General features: G+C 35.6%; 1 protein-coding gene and 1 non-coding gene across 2 annotated transcripts in view; both read left to right on the forward strand.

The window, feature by feature from the left end:
- Window positions 1-3259: 3259 nt before the first annotated feature.
- The window catches only part of LOC149086770 (uncharacterized), a 33093-nt gene continuing 17882 nt past the window's right edge, over window positions 3260-18470 (forward strand). Inside the window, exons 1-2 of the mRNA XM_089231142.1 lie at window positions 3260-3380; window positions 9530-9751. Coding sequence (XP_089087268.1) covers window positions 3332-3380; window positions 9530-9751 — 271 coding nt within the window. The 5' untranslated portion in view covers window positions 3260-3331. The remainder of the gene's footprint in view (window positions 3381-9529; window positions 9752-18470) is intronic.
- TRNAA-UGC (transfer RNA alanine (anticodon UGC)) lies at window positions 12625-12696 on the forward strand. Its single transcript has one exon. It is a non-coding gene; the product is annotated as a tRNA-Ala (tRNA).

An 18470-nucleotide genomic window follows, 5' to 3' on the forward strand; every position in this document is an offset into this window, starting at 1 on the left:
GAGAAACCAAGTCCCTGAACGTATGAGTGACTATATTAGTGATCAAGTTAGTGAGCGTATGAATGACAAAGTGACTGACCGTATAAGTGACCAAGTGAGTGAGCGTATGAGTGATCAAGGGAGTGACCGTATGAATGATTAAGTTAGTGACCACACACACACTTGGTCACTCATATGGACGGGAAATTCCGTAAACCATTTAGAAATATCCAATGGAAAAAAAATAGGTGATTACGACTGAAATTATTTGCGAGAAACAAAAGACTTCAAATGCTGACATACGTAATTTCAAAACTACATTTATTTTCAGAAATTTACTTGCAGCAAGCAACTAAATGTCATTTCAGTACTGATTCAGTGACGTGATTAGATTGTCCGCAATCAGTTTTATCTCAGTCGGAGAAGACAAAGTAATGCTAGCGTCACACGAATCTTTCGTAAGCGATGAGCATTTCACGTGATTGTGCTTCGAACTGAGGGCAAAACGTCGTTTATTTGTCGGCACGATATCGTTCAGCGCAATCGCGAGATAAATAGAGATCAAGAAACGACGACAGAACGAGATGTGGATGCAATCACACAGACATTTTTTTTTTTATAGTTTCTCTATACAATCTTTTATTATCCTATTCTATCCCCAGCGGGCGATTCTCGATTGCGATTACACGAAAGCGTATTGTTGTCATACTCGTATATAACGCTGACAGACACGTAAACGCATCATTGTAACTTCTAAACGGATTTGATGGTGACGAATGGCGCCGGCTATAACAATAACCCCTGTGATAACACTATTTCATATAATAACTTCGTGTACATACACTTACAGGGAAACTTATTTAATTTGTGTGTTTTGGATGCCATATGACTCTATATATTGAACCTATTGTCTTCAAAGTTTTGAAACATAAGATATACAGGGTGCCCCCATAAATTCGTAGATATTTCATAAAAATTCATTAAAATTGAAGGAATTGGTATTGAATGCAGTTTGCGTAAAAGTAATTCTCACGAAGGGGAATTTTGTTGATACAAAAAAAATAGTGGTTAAAACTTTTGTGGATAGAGGGCGCTGTATGAAAGAGAACAACGAAATTTTGGCCCGAACTTTTCTTCAATCTCTTCTGTGCCAGAAACATTTGTAAAACTTGTGCCAGTGATTCGTGGCTAAGATAAAACAACTTCACAAACAGTGCTTTATCCATCAATAATCAACATCACAATGAAAACCTTATGCAGGCGCCAGTAACAGGGAAATCCAGAAATGATCGTACACCCTGCATTTTATATAGGATTCTGATTTGCATATTTTCACAAATTTGTTTCCATGCAATGACTTCTATCGACATAAATTCAAACTAATTTTTTTTCCTGAACCGAAAAAAAAATCACCATTCAAGAGAATAAATGTTTCACTATATAACTGCATTCAAATATACCGGTTCTTTCAAATTTTTAGGAATTTTTAAACTGTTTACGAAATTATGGGACACCCTGTATATGTATGGTATTCTTCAACTGCTTAAAGTTCCTTGAATTTGGAGCTTAAAACTTCACTCATACATCGGATTGTCATACATTAGACTTTAACAGCTCATACCCCCCCCCCCCTTTCATCATCGTTCTGCCACTTGAATGCAGTAGTGCATTGAAGCCATGGCTGTCGTAAGAGAATATGGATGATGACAATTTAAGAGTCGTCTCGCACCACCTCTAAGATGGAGAAATGTGACTGGAAATACATCTTTACCCCGGGAGTTATCAGCCACCTTCACAGGAATTAATTGATTACACATATTAATGAAAATTGCCGCTAACTAATTAAATGTGATAATATATGATGCAATGTGAATAGATGATAATAACGTAAACATACGATAAGTAAGATGCTGGAGATGCAACATATTAATAGTAATGTAATTAATGCTATATGAATATGATAATGAAGATATGTGAATAATGATGAATAATATTTTACTTGAGGTAAATATAGAATATAATGTGTGCAGCATAAAGTATTTACAATAACATATGGCAGTGCCAGAATGAATATATATATATATATATCTGGTAAAACTATGGAGTTTACGTTCAAGAGAAATAATATTAAGATTTCTAGCATACATCCAGGCAGGAGCTGTATATGTAATGTAGGACGTATGATCAATGTATACAAAATGAGTTTGTTGTTAATAGAAAAAAAGGATCTATAAGTCTGCATTTGCTAAGGACCCCCTCTGGCTTGTTTGGCTTTTTTAATAACTTGATAACACAGTGATGGCAGAACGAAAGACGTTTATCGAAAATTACACCAAGGTATTTATGTGTATTAGATTTATGAATAATGTTTTCTTTCAGGTTCATAAATGCATTTGGGGAAATTTTTCACAATTTTTTCCAGTTGTCCACGTGGCAATAGTTTTTCTAGCAATCGATTGTGTGGGCCTCACTTCGAAGACGCCACTCTCCAACTCTTTGGATCATCTCTAAGATTTGAAGAAAGGCTTTCTTTACGTTTTTATCTGTACAAATTACGGCACTATCATCAGCATTCTTTTCATTTTAATAACTATACACCCCATTTCAACATGAATAGCTTATCTGAGGTCTAAATGTTTTGATATTTTAATTGGCAGCAGTATATCTCTAGTATCCACGGTTCTTCGGACTTGCGGACTTGCATCGCGAAGATCCGGGTTCAAACCCCACCGTCGCCACAGTGGTGGTCGACTGAAGTTGGTTTTCTGCGGTTCCAACTTTGAGGCGTGAATGTGAGCCGTTCTGAACGCTAAAAAGCCTCGCCGAAGAGAGCAGCAGGCCTACAACGTTACAATTATTCATTAATCACACTTCACTCACTATGAGTTGAGAAAAAAATTATTATAGATGGCAGCACTACACATAACAAGCAACTATAGGTACACAGGTACACGCACATTCCAACATGTACCAATGGTGTAGTAGCAAAATGCTGCAAGGGAAATTATGGAATCACCCTTTATAATACGTATTTAGTTTAACAACTGTTTAATGATAGTCACTACAGTATAAATTATAATTTACATTATTACTGGTTCCCGAATAACTATTCAGAAGGTTAATCAATTGGAATTAAGATGTAGCTATTGTAATTAAAATTAGAGGAAATGCAAGAAACGCCGTATGTAGGAAATTTAATGAATACATACTGCATAATTATATATATATATATATATATATATATATATATAATTAATGCTTTTCTCAAAATTATTATTACAGGTTATGTCGGATGCATTTCGTGGTCATTTGACTGGCTATTAACTTATGTCTAGTGTTTGTTCTTTTCCTGATGATGTCGATGTTAATGCGTTGCAGTTGCATAGTGGCATTCATATCCGGTGAGTGGTTTTTTCATTTATTTCCTAAAGCATATTTTTACTGTAATTTTGTCACTTTCAATATTTCTCATGGTACCGTTAAATTTATATTTAAATATTTATGTGCTGATATGCATTTTTTAACTGTATTGTCACAATATCCTCCTTTGTTACAATTCATCGCATAATTATTCTGAAGTATGCCACATACTTCACAGAAAAAAACATATCCATGAATATCCATCAACAGTGAAAATGACCAACAGTAAAATACTTAATAGATTCGATTTTATTGCTTACACTAGTCCGGAACAACAGAAAAAAAAGACCCTGGTAATGACACTTATTCCTATGGCTTGCACTTTTCTTAAACTAACAAGAAAAATAAATACGGCGAGTAAAATGAGCACCTTTTAATGGGTAATACCTGAAGCGTTTCTTCATTTGTAGAAAGAAAAATTCTACGAAATAACATTTTCAGAATATTTATAGTATCAAAAACACAAAAATGAATGCCTCAAAATTTGTTAAAGAAAATTCAGATTTACAAAAATTACAGGCATTTAATAGCAGATAGACTTTTCATTTTTTTCTTAACAATCTCAAATATCTATCCTCCATGGATGTAATTAAATTCTGTAGGGTTATACATCAATTGTGCCATTGCTTCCGCTATAGAGCTCTCCAAGTCATCAACAGTCGAATGCTGTATATCGTTTGCAAATACATTTATCGCAAGTATATCACCATACATTTCTAATAGGATTCAAGTCAGGACTCATCCACGATGGCCAGTATAAAACCAATACATTTCCGCGATTAAAGAGCTTTTTTCGTAGCAGAAGATGTTTGAACAGTCACGTTATGATGTTGAAATCTCAAGTTTGGTCCTCCTAAATATTTTCCAATCAATAGCAAATTTTCTCGGGGATCTATAAGCATCAGAGTTTTGACGACCAATCTCAAAAGTTAAGAAATCCTGACCATTAGAAGCAAATGCTGTCCATACCATTATCCATGCTCCACTTTACTGTCTGCTGAAAACATCCGTCTGGAACATGCGAGTTCCAGTTTTTTTGCGTAACTAAATATGATGACATTTTGTCTCCGTAAAACATATGATTGCGTGCCCACTTTTCTTCGGTGCTTCCTTGTGCCATCCTAGGCGATTTCCTAACCTCTCTTTTATGAATCAAACACAAGCTTCTCTGATCTGTCCGTGATAGATAGATAGAACCGCTCACAACCCCGGACTGATGCAGAGCAACTTACTTCCGTCACCTCCAAAGAGGCAGCGTTGTGTCGGAAAAATTAGCAAAGATTAATAGTAGTGGCCCCCTTGATCGCAAGTATCAAATCACTCGCGTCATTCTCCCTATGAAGACAGCTATCAAGTCGATGTAACTGACGAGCCATTCGAATAAAAATAGATATCTGAACCAAATGACCGGGGAGAAAAATTTCACGTGCGCCCAGTGGCACATAAGGGATGGAGACAGAAACTTAGGATTTCAAAAGAAGTGAGGAGAATGCTTGCGGGGCAAGTAAGAAGATGAAGTTGGCATGTTGAGGTGGAAGATTCGAATGATTTAAATACACAATATATACAACGCCTCCAACGCTTTTGTTTTCGCGTAAACTTGTACTGCTTTGCCTATCACAACCTGGGGTGAACAATCCCGTTGTCCTTTTGTCCGTGAGTTTGGGCACACACGTTGGGTCGATACACATCACACATTTCATTTCGACCTGCTCAAAGCAATACCTTTTACAGCCTTTCTTTTTGCTTTCAAATAAAGTACTCGAAGGATTTCATCGCATAAAATATACGACGACTTCGGCAGTTTCTTTTTTTTCTTAAATGAAAACCAATCCGATAGCTTTCCACTTTTATACTATCGCGTCTCTGATACGCCATATAGGCGCAGTCTTCGAAATTTTCGTATAATCGGAAGCTTTTTCTGAACTTTTGAGTCAGCTATTTTTCAAAATTTTTGGTTTAAAAAAATCAAAACTTATTTTCCTCGACAATGACCGAAGTTTAAAGTAGGCATTTGCATTCTGATCACAACAAAATAAGAAAAAAAAAAAGAAATTCAAAATTTGAAACGGTATCAACGGTGTGGTCAAAAATTTCTGTTGATATGGATTGTATTAGAACAGTTTTACGCCAAAATATTTCCAAAAAAGAAAAGAAATTCACACGTAATTAATGTATGATGGGCTTTCATCGGGTTGGAAAATCGCACTCCTCCCTTTTTTCCAGCTCTCCTTCAACTTCTAGAATTAAATCATTTATTTTATATAGTATCAAATTTAATTTTGTTTAGCACAGCGCCATCTGCTGTCGATTCTTCTCAATTCAATATTACTTCTGATCCCACTCTTGAATTTCGTTTCTTATTCGCACGAGTTTTTTTGCCTACGCTAATTTATGATTAAAAAAAAATTCAATATCATAATTCAAAGAGTCTGCAAACTTTTCTTAGAATATACCCAAGTTAGCAGACATAAAATTATTTGGATTAAATTGATAGTACAATGCTCATTAATAACTTATTAATCGAAATTCAATTACTTGATAATCGAAATTCAATTACTTGATAATCGAAATTCAATTACTTGATAATCTAAATTCAGTTACTTGATAATCGAAATTCAATTACTTGATAATCGAATTTAGTACCTTAATCAAATTTAAGAACTTGATAATCTAAATTAGTACCTTAATCAAATTTAAGAACTTGATAATCATAATTCAATAATATAAATTTTTTTCAAAAATATAATTAAATTAAAAAGACATTCGAATTAATAAAATCATGACAGTAAACGTCGCTTATTAAAATCATTTGTAATGTTATCATTTGGTTATCATTATCACTTTTACTATGTACGGAACAGACCAATATCATAACATGGGAAAATTCATTTAGAGTTATTGGGACTTTTTATGTTATCAATAGCTTTTTTTGCATATTTTGAAGCTATAGTTAAAAAAAGACTAATTTTTTCCCAATAATTTATAATTATTGATCTGCTAGGCTATATAGGAAGTCAGAAGGCTCCTTTGTTGACTAAAATTTCCGTACTCGGTCAACAATATCCGAATCGGGCTGTAATAGCTGCTATGATACATGTACATGTACGGCTTCTTTCGCGATTGCTTTCCTAAAGTAAAGACGTGTAAAGTAAAAGAAAATGCATTTCTTTAGTTCTTGGTCAGTTTCTTTCAACTGACCACATCCACAGTTGCTTTGCCGGAAGACTTTCACAAGAGAATCTATTGAATGTACTATACATTAAAAGTATCACAATTCGTAATACTCATATAGACAGTTGCATTCTAACTACTCACAATGACTGAATTAAGAAAAAGAAAATGGTTTTAGCTCAAAGGGGATAAGAATCCTGATTCAGAATAATTGGGGGGGGGGGAATGCACGATTTAACATTTCGAAATTAATTTTGGAAAATGAACACATATTTCTTAAATCATACCTTTTTTCAGTTACCTCGTTGGAAATTTGTCTCTTGTGGCTTTTGCGTTTGTATTTGTATTTGATTTCTTAAAATATCTCTTTGATTAAAATGGAAATTGACATTAATTGTGGCGCTATTTCTTGCTTTGATTCTTACAAAATGTTTCTTTCATTAAATATGAACGTTATTTCTTCCATTCATTCTGAAAATATTTCTTGCATTTAAATATATACGTTTTCATAATTTCTGATACTGTTTCTTTAATTAAATATTAATATTTATAAATTCGAAAACATTTTTCTGTCATTAAATGCATTTATTCTCAACTATTCTGAAATCATCCCTTTCATTAAATACGAATATTTAACTTTTTTTGAACTTTATTTATTTCATGAATTTTTTATCATCTCTTTCATTAATTCTGAAATTGCGTCTTTCATTAAAATATGTGGTTCCATTAACTCTAGTATTATAACTTTAACTGAAGGCAAAGTTGTTTCTCTCATTAGTTATGAAATTTCATCGATTCTCGAACATTTTTTTTTTCCTGAAATTATTTCCCTCATTAATTCTGAAATTGCGTGAGGTTTTTGTTTAAGCGCGAGAAAATGTGTTTTTCAGTACGCGAAATGTTCTCCAGTGTTTTATCTAATCTATTTTATCTAACCAAACGGGACGCATGGTCATCGCACTTACAATTGTGATTTTTTTCCTTATATAATTATCAATCAGTTATTGTTATCATAAAACCCGACCACGATTAGACCACACTAAGCGGCGTGCAATAAAAAGATTTGTATTACATATGCGGTTCAGTGTTTCCACACAAGTTGAAAAAATCAACATTTTATGCATGATACTTTTCTGTATCCAGACTTTGCGGAACATGAATTTAATTTTTTGTCTTCAGATATAAAAGTAATAACCATTTTGTACCCGCACATTTAATTTCCATGCGCATGGGTGTTTATTCTCACTGCTATTCGGTATCATATGATTAGCTGCAGTCCAAATAAAACAGGAATAGTTTTAGCTCTGTATGGAATTTTGTGGCTGACAAATAACCCTCGCGGAAGAACTGAACTCTTTACGTTGGTGCGTTTGTCAACATAACAAATTTTTTTGGTGCCGTTGCTGTTTATAACAATCAAATCAATCGATTTCGTGTTTACTAATCAATAATCAGGACAAATTTCGATAAATTTAACAAAGGCTAAAGTGTTTTATTTGACAAACGTTGAAAATTTGTTTTTTCGAAAGATCAAGATTCGTAATGTTTACATTGGCTTATGCATTTGGTGTTTTAGTTACAGGTAGTAAATATCACGATAGTATTTTCCATAAGTCACTTGAACAGTTTTTTATTAATTGTCAAATTTTAAATTTGAGATTCCATATCAAAAAATAATCATTATCATCATGCTTTTGATATTGCTATATAAGAGATGATCGTAAAATGCATCAACTCGTTTATGGTATCCGACTACGTTCAAAACGTCATTTTGCAAGCAAATATCGATTTTTGCTTTTATTATTTATTAAATCTTCATATCTTGTGATTCAAAAACAGGCCATGCTTTGTTTATATGACGCTTAGAACCGAAGTTACGTCCACTTTAGTACTGCGTTTTCACATCAAGTAATCTGTGAATAAAAACTTCAAACGCGTTTTACGAGGAATGCTATTTTTGATATTTTACTTGAGTTTGAAACATGATTTCTAAAAATCTATTGATTGTATCATTACAAAATTTTGATGAGATATTTTGTCATATACTGTATTGTCAAGGTCATGTACCAAAATTTAAAGTTTATCACACGTTTTTCTCTGTTTGCCATGTTTTACACACGATATGTAAAATGGAATTTCAAAAACTCCACACGTACATCAACAAATCTGGGTGTAACTTATAAGCATACAGTATAATCCTTTAGATTTTTTGGTTCATATCCTGCATAGTTACTAACTGTATATACTAAAAAATAATGAAACATTTCATTCATCTAATTTTTTGCAATAGTGTTTTGAATATTACACGAAGTTTGCTTATAATTTGACACAAAAATGACTTTCTCATAGAAAATGACATAAGTAGTCAGAAAATTGACTATTGCTTTTCACCATTTTGTGACACTTTATCAAAAAATGTTATTAAAGTTCACTTCAGTACCAATTTAATATAGAAGTGCTAAGAAATGTAGCGGATGCCATAAAAAGTGTCAAAATTATTGAAAATGAAATTTGTATGTGTGCTTCATTTACATTAAAATGCATAATAACTAAAATCGCGCTTCTCCTGAGGGTAACAACAGGCTTAGCAAGCGACGTTCGAGAAATATTGCTGCGTGGGTCATATCGAAATGATCGCCCTCCGAAATTATCGGCTCACGAATGTGATTGGCAAATGGCATAGACTGTTGAATCCACCCTTAATGCGTTTAAGCCTCCGCAACGCAACTGATCTGACAGTTAAACGTCACGTTAACCGCATCGGTATATATCATTTAATGGTGAATATGCCCCCAGCGTTCAATCCTCGTGAAGGTTGACACGATAATGTCATTACGCGCTGTGGGCGTGTTTCCTAATTCGTGATATCTTGCATAATAAATTAATCAAACGAGTTTTGCATTTTTCTAATGCTAATTTTCATATCGATAATGATGAATTGTTTGTTTCCTTATAGCAGTGGTGTCATCTTTGTCCGCCATGGAGAACGAAGGGTCCGGTGATGTCTTGGTTTTTGAATGCCCCGTCGAAAAAGGCAGGTTTCGGAATGACGATGATTGTGGTTCGTTCCATGAATGTCTTAATTGGACGTCGCGACTGAGATCTTGTCCGAGTGGTCTTCATTTCTCTGAGTTGACGAACGAATGCGTTTTGCCAGAACTAGCAAGGTGTTCATGTGGTTGGTAATACTTTCAGTCAATCTTGAATTCTAAATATAGCCGATACATATAACTAAGTCACTTCGTTTCATTGAAAAGTATTATGCCTGGAAATAACTTTGGACGTTTGAATTAATAAAAATTTCTTGTTACAGGTAAATTCACTGCACAGAAGCTCGTATAATATATACAAATGCAGTATTTTCAATCCTTTTGACATCGCGAACTCAGCACCCCAGGTAGCCTCTCACAGTGAATGTTTAACACGTCACTCATACCATGACTCTCACATACAAAGGGACGGCTGCTGACAATGTTCCAGCCCAGGTGCTTGGGATGAATACTATTATGTTACAAAATTAATATGTGGAAGGGGAGAATTCTGTATGAAAAATTCTCTAAATCAAATTTGTAATTTTTAACACGAATAATAATAAGTGAAAATAATAGGACTCATCCCTCATGTGTGGACCATGCCCTAGAAATATCAATTTTTTTTTCATTTATTTATTTTAACGTCTTTCGGCGCTCAAAACAGTCAGCGGGCCACTGCAAAAAGCCCCGAAAGCCACACGTGGATACGGGAAACATGTTGGAAAACCCTGTCTTAAGTCATCGCAATGAGTATGACCTTTTCGTGTCCTTCAACCTAAAAATGGCTCCAACATCACACCATACAAATCTTTTCCTCACCCTGTCGAAAATTCTAATGAAAATTGTTTCAAGAAGTTCATTTTCGCATTTTAATTGTTGACGACAACACCAATTAAAAAAAAGAGGAAAAGAAAAGAAACCCCTCACCGTGTCTCTAATTTCTTCTCACAACAGTTAAATGAAGTAAGCTCAGAGTCACTAAGGAAAGCTGGACATCAATATACATCCTCCCCGCCATCCTCCAATGCTTCTGCAGGAATCATCTGCTGTTCAATGGATTTCCCAATCGATATTGCCTTCTCTTTAGAGCAGAGAGAGAGAGAGAGAGGCATGTGTGTATGTTCCCCAATGACGGTGAAGCATCGGAATTTTCGAAGTCGCTCCGAGAGGACATTTTTCTCAAATAATTTGCGTGAACCGAATAATTTCTAGTTCGAGCGCGATATCGAGTCTAGGTGGGAATGGAACGAGAGAGAGAGGGAGGAAGCTTTCAATATAAAAGACGAAGGAGGAGGGCGAAAAGGAGCAACTCCATTAGCATATACAACAACGGGTAAACGATAGGGTTCGTGAAAAGGGAGGTTACGAGTACGGATTTAAACACAAACTATGATGATCTAAGAGTTGATGTTTTCCGAGATTACCACGTCTTTTCGATCGTCTAACATTCTTCTATCTTATTCGATCTTCGAGATACCGAATGGCCGTTCCACGTAATAATGATGTTTTATTTTGCGTGGAATCAATCTCGTCGTTGAGATAGGAATTTTCGTTCGAGATTATATTTCTACCCGATTTTGGTACATCTAGTTTGATGCAACATCCACTTACGCATGATGTTGATTATCTCTGTCTTGGAGTTTTGAATGAGCTTGTTATATAAGAGAAAACTATTTCGAGTAGAAATATTATTGTATATTTCGAATGGGATAGATAGCTTTTAGAGGATGGTGGGGGGGGGGGGGTCTTCGATGAATAGCTCAAGGAGCCCGAAGGCGATTTTGAGAAAATATCTACAAAATCTTCTACACGATTCGGATTGATTTTCATAATTTTTCCCTTTTATTTCCCCTTCTAATATTTTACTTTAGAGGTAAAATCAAGCGAAATATTCATGTATGTTTTCTGGACTTGTCCATGTCCATAAAGCATTATCAACCCTTTAATTGGCAAGCATTGAAATGTTTAGAAAATAATTTTGAAGAGTTATATTAAGCAAATGAGATACCCTGAATGCTATTACATGATAAAAAAATATTGTCAATGTTTAAAAAAGTATGGGATGGTTGCATTGAATGCAGATGAACGCTCTGTATTTATATGATTTACCTAAACTTGAATAGTTTAAAAATGGCAATTATTGTTTGACAATTTAATTTTCTATCATTGTTGAAGAATGCATAGCAATATATATGACATGAATGTCGCTCTCCACTTGTTAATACAAGATATACGGAAGACTGGATGTTGTGAAGATATTTATTATTTCAGATGTTTATTTTTTAAGGAAGGAAAAAACTCATCTCTGCCTCCACCGGGAGTCGAACCCGGGTCCCTCGATTGCCGGACGAGTGCTCTGGCCACTAAGCTACAGAGGAGATAGAGATTTTCCTTCGCTAGAGCGTATATATGCCGAACGGAACCGTGCAATGGACGGTGAAACCGATCAGCTAATAGCTCATTGACGACGAGCCACCAGAGGGCTATATATATGACATGAATGTCGCTCTCCACTTGTTAATACAAGATATACGGAAGACTGGATGTTGTGAAGATATTTATTATTTCAGATGTTTATTTTTTAAGGAAGGAAAAAATTCATGTCATATATATAGCCCTCTGGTGGCTCGTCGTCAATGAGCTATTAGCTGATCGGTTTCACCGTCCATTGCACGGTTCCGTTCGGCATATATACGCTCTAGCGAAGGAAAATCTCTATCTCCTCTGTAGCTTAGTGGTCAGAGCACTCGTCCGGCAATCGAGGGACCCGGGTTCGACTCCCGGTGGAGGCAGAGATGAGTTTTTTCCTTCCTTAAAAAATTAACATCTAAAATAATAAATATCTTCACAACATCCAGTCTTCCGTATATCTTGTATTAACAAGTGGAGAGCGACATTCATGTCATATATATAGCCCTCTGGTGGCTCGTCGTCAATGAGCTATTAGCTGATCGGTTTCACCGTCCATTGCACGGTTCCGTTCGGCATATATACGCTCTAGCGAAGGAAAATCTCTATCTCCTCTGTAGCTTAGTGGTCAGAGCACTCGTCCTGCAATCGAGGGACCCGGGTTCGACTCCCGGTGGAGGCAGAGATGAGTTTTTTCCTTCCTTAAAAAATAAACATCTGAAATAATAAATATCTTCACAACATCCAGTCTTCCGTATATCTTGCATAGCAATATATCTTTTAAACAAATGACATTTCTCTCCAAAATGAAAGGGCCCAAAAATCGTTCTTGTTTGGCTTGTCGAGAAATAGGAGACGCGCAGTTTTGTACCTTTGAGCCATTCTCCTGGAAATTATGGAAACTTTATCAACAGCTCCCTCGTATAAACTTCTCCTTCTAACCAGGTCATGGCCAGCCGCTCTGTCTTAATTAATGAAGAGATTTTAGCAGGTGGTGGAAGCCCAGTGCCATGCTGGAGAATGTGCGTGTATGTGTTTTGAATCTAACGTGAAGTGGGTTTCTGTGTATTGCTTGTTCTAGTGCTCCCATCTCCTATCAATTTTTTTTCGAATTATGAGTGAAAAGTCATAACGATATATTCTAATATTATAAAAGTCTATAACAATAAATTGAACAATTTTATCGTTATTTGCCTTGTGTGGGGGAATCTTTTTTTGACAGGGGAGATCGGCTCTATGACATGAACTGAAATGAACATAACATGTGTACTGAAATGAAGTGAAAAAATATAAAGTTTGGAATTCCAAACCTTCAAACTTTCACCGTGGGGGGGGGGGAGAAACTAGTGCTTCATGAGCAGAAAAATATTTTTTTTTTCTAAATATTAAAACCGATGTTCTCAATTGGGAATGTTGGCCGTTGAAAGGTTAACGAGTATGGGTGGTGCTTCCGATTTTTTATGTTCTGAGAGAATAAAGTCAGCATCCAAAAAGACACATAATTTACAGAAAAACTTAAAAAAGCACATAAATTGACATTATTTCACAATTACATTTAGAAATTCTTTTACATAATTACTTCTAGAAGTAATTTTAGAATTACCGTATTTTGATGTGTGTAAGGAACCATATTTTTTTCAAAAACTAGGTCCCAAAAATAGAAGGGGTTTCTTATACATATAGTATTAAAAATATATCTTTTTATAATTTTTCCAAATTTTAAGAGCAAAAGATCAGGAGAGTTTCTTTCACGCGAGGGTTCCTTATACATACATACATACACACATATATATACAGGGTGATTATAAAATAACTATCTCCACATACGGACCCCTAACTATCATACCATTCACAGAAACTGAATGAAATTTTGGCATAAGGTATTTTGATGTATGCGCTCAAGAATGATATGGAAAACAACAGTGTCACTCTAACAGCTACGGTTACAGTGAGAAAATTTCGAAAATATCAAATGGCAACATCAAGTTTTTTGTATTGGAATGTGATCTCCATTGTGAAAAACTCTAAATAGCGTTCGAACGGCAACTGTAGCATGAAAATCACCGGCGGTAGATAGGCTAAAAGTGAGGACAACCAATAAGGACAAAGAAGCAGCATAAAATAAAGCATTTTATTGTGTTTCACAAATTTTCCACATGACCTTGTGGAGGACTAATCAGGCTGCTGGGATCTCAGCCGAAGAAACGGTGTGACGAATGAAACGAACATTAATGCTCTGGTGCACGGCAAAGTCCTTTTTACTTTTTCCTTGCCTAGCTCCGGGGATTTTCGTGCTACAGTTGCCATTCCAACGCTATTTAGGGCTTTTCACAATGGAGATCGCATTCCGATACAAAAAACTTGGTGTTGCCATTTGATATTTTCGAAATTTTCTCACTGTAACCGTAACTGTTAGAGTGACACTGTTGTTTTCCATATCATTCTTGAGCGCATACCTCAAAATACCTTATGCCAAAATTTCATTCAGTTTCTGTGAATGGTATGATAGTTAGGGGTCCGTATGTCGGGATAGTTTTTTTATAATCACTCCGTATGTACACACACACACACACACACACACATACACACACACACAGACGCGCGCGCGCGCGCGTACGTACGTTAAAATACGGCATTTAAAAATCAATTTCAGAATCTGTGAAGCAAATAGTTCCAGAATACTTGAAAGAAATAACTAAGTTTAAATTTGAGAAATAATTACAATATAAATAATAGAAATAAATAATTTCAGAATTTGTGAAAGAGATTATTTCAGAATTGGTGGAAAATTTATTTTAGAATTATTTCAGAATTAATTCTGAAAAAAATTGCAGAATAATTTTTTTGAAGTAATTTCGAAATTAATAAAATAATTAATCACAACATTTTCAAATAAGTAAAATAAATAATTTCAAAATCAATGAAAATTCATTTTTAAAGAATTACCTTCAAAAATAATAAATTCATATTTAATGAAGGAAAGAATTTCGAAATTGATGAAAATTCAATGAAAAATTATTTCAAGCAATTTCAAAATTAATGAGAGAAAACTTCAAAAGTTTCAATGAAAATTCAAACCTAATGAAAAAAATTGATTTAGAAAGTTCATAGTTAAGGAAACAAATGATCTCAATAATTGTTAAAAATTCATATTTAGTGAGAGGAATAATTCCAGAATTAATCGAACAAATAATTTTAGATCTAATCAGAGAAATAATTTCAGAGTCATTGAAAGTAATTTCTAAACAAAAGGTAGTTCATATTTTACAAAAGAAATAATAATTCAAAAATAAATGGATAGTCACATTTAAAGAAAAAAATAATTTCTATATTCATGAAATTCCATATTTAATGAAAGAAATAATTTCTCAGAATAAATAAAAATATTCAATATTTTGAGGTCCTAGTCAGCTCAGGGGTTCATTCGCCCATTCGTTAAGACGCCCTGCAAATTACATTTCTTGCCATTCTGCATACCACCTTCCAATTCCAAATACACTGTATTACTTTGTGGCCCATGAGCTTCATGAGAAGTCTAAATTTGGCCTGAAATGTCTAAAACGTTGGAGTGACACGTTTTATCCATGTCCCCATTACTACGAATAGGCGGAGATAGACTTGGAAGTCTGGGGGGGGGGGCACGGTCATTATTGATGGGGGCACGATGATGATGATGTCAATTCATATATACATATGTACATTAGATCTGTCCACTCCACTTTTGACGCTGGATGGCGGGTGGGCGTATCTCCGCCCATGTTACTAGGGCGCGGTAGCCCAGGTCGATAAGATACTCACCTAAAATACCAAAGGATGTTTAATGGTGTCACCGGTTTGATACCCGGTTCGCCCTTGTCAGAAACTTTACTGACACAGGAGCGCAACAGAAACGGTGACATGACCACGGAAAAAGAATTGCTACAGCAGGGAGTCCCACATTCAGGGGTTAGAGCACCAGCCAAAGGAAAAGGCTGCCGTTCGGAATCGGCAATAATTCGTGGGTCCCGGCCTAATTAGCCTTCGTGTACAGAAAATGATCGCGGTGCGACAAAAATGATCAACAAATATATTTATTCACTGATCTTTTTTTTTCTTATTTGTCAATGGTTTCTAATAAACATTTTATGGATTTTTTCGAGAACCCCCCTGTCCACGACTGATACTCTTTATTTTTCAAGTGTTTTTATCGTGATAAAGTTAATAAACATCCAATACAGACCATTGCTTTTATTCAGTAAGGACAGAGAAAATTGATCACTTGTTTCATCAATGTTCAATAATTAAGTAGGAAACCGAAATTATTCGTTCTTGTGTAATGACGTTACAAGGGAGGCTTTCGTACGCATGACCGAGGACGGCAACCCCCCCCCCCCCCCACGGGAGGGAGTCCCCTAACTGGAAAATTAGTTTAGATGGTTTTAAGCCCATCACGAAGCTAATGATATGCCGCTTCATTTACTTTATCGATTATTTTCTGGCGTTAAGTAAAGATGGCATCTGCGCGCCCAACGTATTTCGAACACCTACGGATTCCGCTCTCTCTCTCTCTCTCTCCCTGAATCGGATCAATCATCCCACGAATTTGTTACCACATTAAACTCGGCCTGCCATTTTATCAAACTCTACTTCGACTACTATAACCAGACAAGATTGATATGGAGTGTTTACCCATGGATTTTATTTTTCGTTGTCCCCACTCTTTTTTTCATTTAGACTTTGAGAATGCTGTCAAACTCGGTTATAATGACGTTCAAAGAACCGTTGCAATGTATAGTCATAATCCAGGTGTCTTTGAAAATAATATTGAGATATTTAAGAATTTTTTACTGCCAAATACATGAAGTGACTATTTCACCCTTCTGAGTAAATAATGCAGAAATTCACAAGAGTTCGCTCCAACCACTAGAACCGCCATTATTAGACGCTGGGCCGGGGTGAAAATAATTTCGGGGCTCCTTATATAGCCCCGATTTTATATATATTTTTGGGGGAGGGGGGGAATCGGGGCATCCAGAGATTCGTGTATTATCCCAGAATATGCAGGAACGTTGAAAAACATTTGCTCACCAATGAAAATTCAGAATTAATGAAAGAAGAAAATTCCAGAATTAATGAAAGAAGAAAATCCTAAAATTCATAAAAATTGCAGAATCAAATCAGTTGAAAGTCAGATAACTTGATTACTACAGAAAAAATTTATTTGATTTTTGTGTGTTTTTTTTCACTTCAATTAACGTAAGTGTGGATCGTCAAACCGTGGGGGCCTGGTGTGACCGCACCTGTCGCACACCGCTGAGGGCGCCTCTATTGCTACTACTTTAGCCACCACCACCAAACCAGAACATAGCTCTCACTCTGTCTCATAGAAGAAATTTTACTACTTTAGGCTAACATGCACCTCGTGCGCATTCCTCTACGTAATTTCTAACGAATTGGTACTTGCTGGAATGTCCGTGTAGTGAACCTAACGCAAAGTTTGTTTCAGAGTAATACTTGGTTATGTGTAGTGCTGCCATCTGCCATCCGATTTTTCTAACTATGAGTGAAGTGTAATGATTGCTTAATTGTACCGTTGTAGGCCTGTTGTGCCCTCTGTGGCCAGACTTTTCAACGAGGAGATCGGCTCGCATAAGGCTCATGTCTCTGCCAACCACAGATAACGGTCTTTGTATGTGGTGACGCAGAACAGACTTTTGAATTCTGAAATTGATGGCAGGAACAGTTAGTGTGAGCAGCCCTGAGTTATTCCTCTCAGTAAGCTCTAAAATGAATTCTAGAAATCTCCATAAAGAAAAGAATTGAGGTAAAATTATCACACATTAAAAAGGGAGGAATCTGCCGAGCGGCACTTTCTTTTGTTTGCTATGGAAGCCAAGGAAAATTTATCAATGGGGTCCACGAGTATTTGTTTATTCATTGAACATATCACAATATACATAAATATTCGTGCACATGTACAGTACATACATACGTACACAGTGTCTCACAAACGACTGACGATTTTGAAATGGGATAGCAAGAAAACGGTGACAGATATTAAAGTTGTTCTTGCAGAATATAAATGTGAGATGTGTCAGGAATTTCAGCTACGTCATTCAAGTTGCAAGGGGTTGTGTAATTATTGAAATAAAAAAAATTAACTTTTCAATAGACACCCTGTGCCCCAAAATCCCCATTATAAAGTTGTTGCCCAGTCTCTCCTGATGCGAACAAAAAAAATGTAATATTTCCAAGTGCAATATTCGCAGAGAGATTTTTTAATTCAAATGTCGTAGAAAAGTTGGGGAAGAAGCCGTTGTTCTTTCCCAATTTTCCTGCGATTATTGAATTCGGATATCTCAGTGAATATTACACTTAGGCAGTGCCGTCTTAAGGCATGGGCCCATCCGGGCACGGCCCGGGGACCTCAAGCGAAAAAGGGCCTCACAAAAATTAAACTTGGTTGAAATTTTCAAG

This window comes from Pholcus phalangioides, unplaced genomic scaffold (assembly GCF_987345545.1).
Source record: "Pholcus phalangioides strain wild (caught in Gottingen) unplaced genomic scaffold, Ppha-v1.0 ptg000004l_1, whole genome shotgun sequence".
NCBI classification, from domain to species: domain Eukaryota; kingdom Metazoa; phylum Arthropoda; class Arachnida; order Araneae; family Pholcidae; genus Pholcus; species Pholcus phalangioides.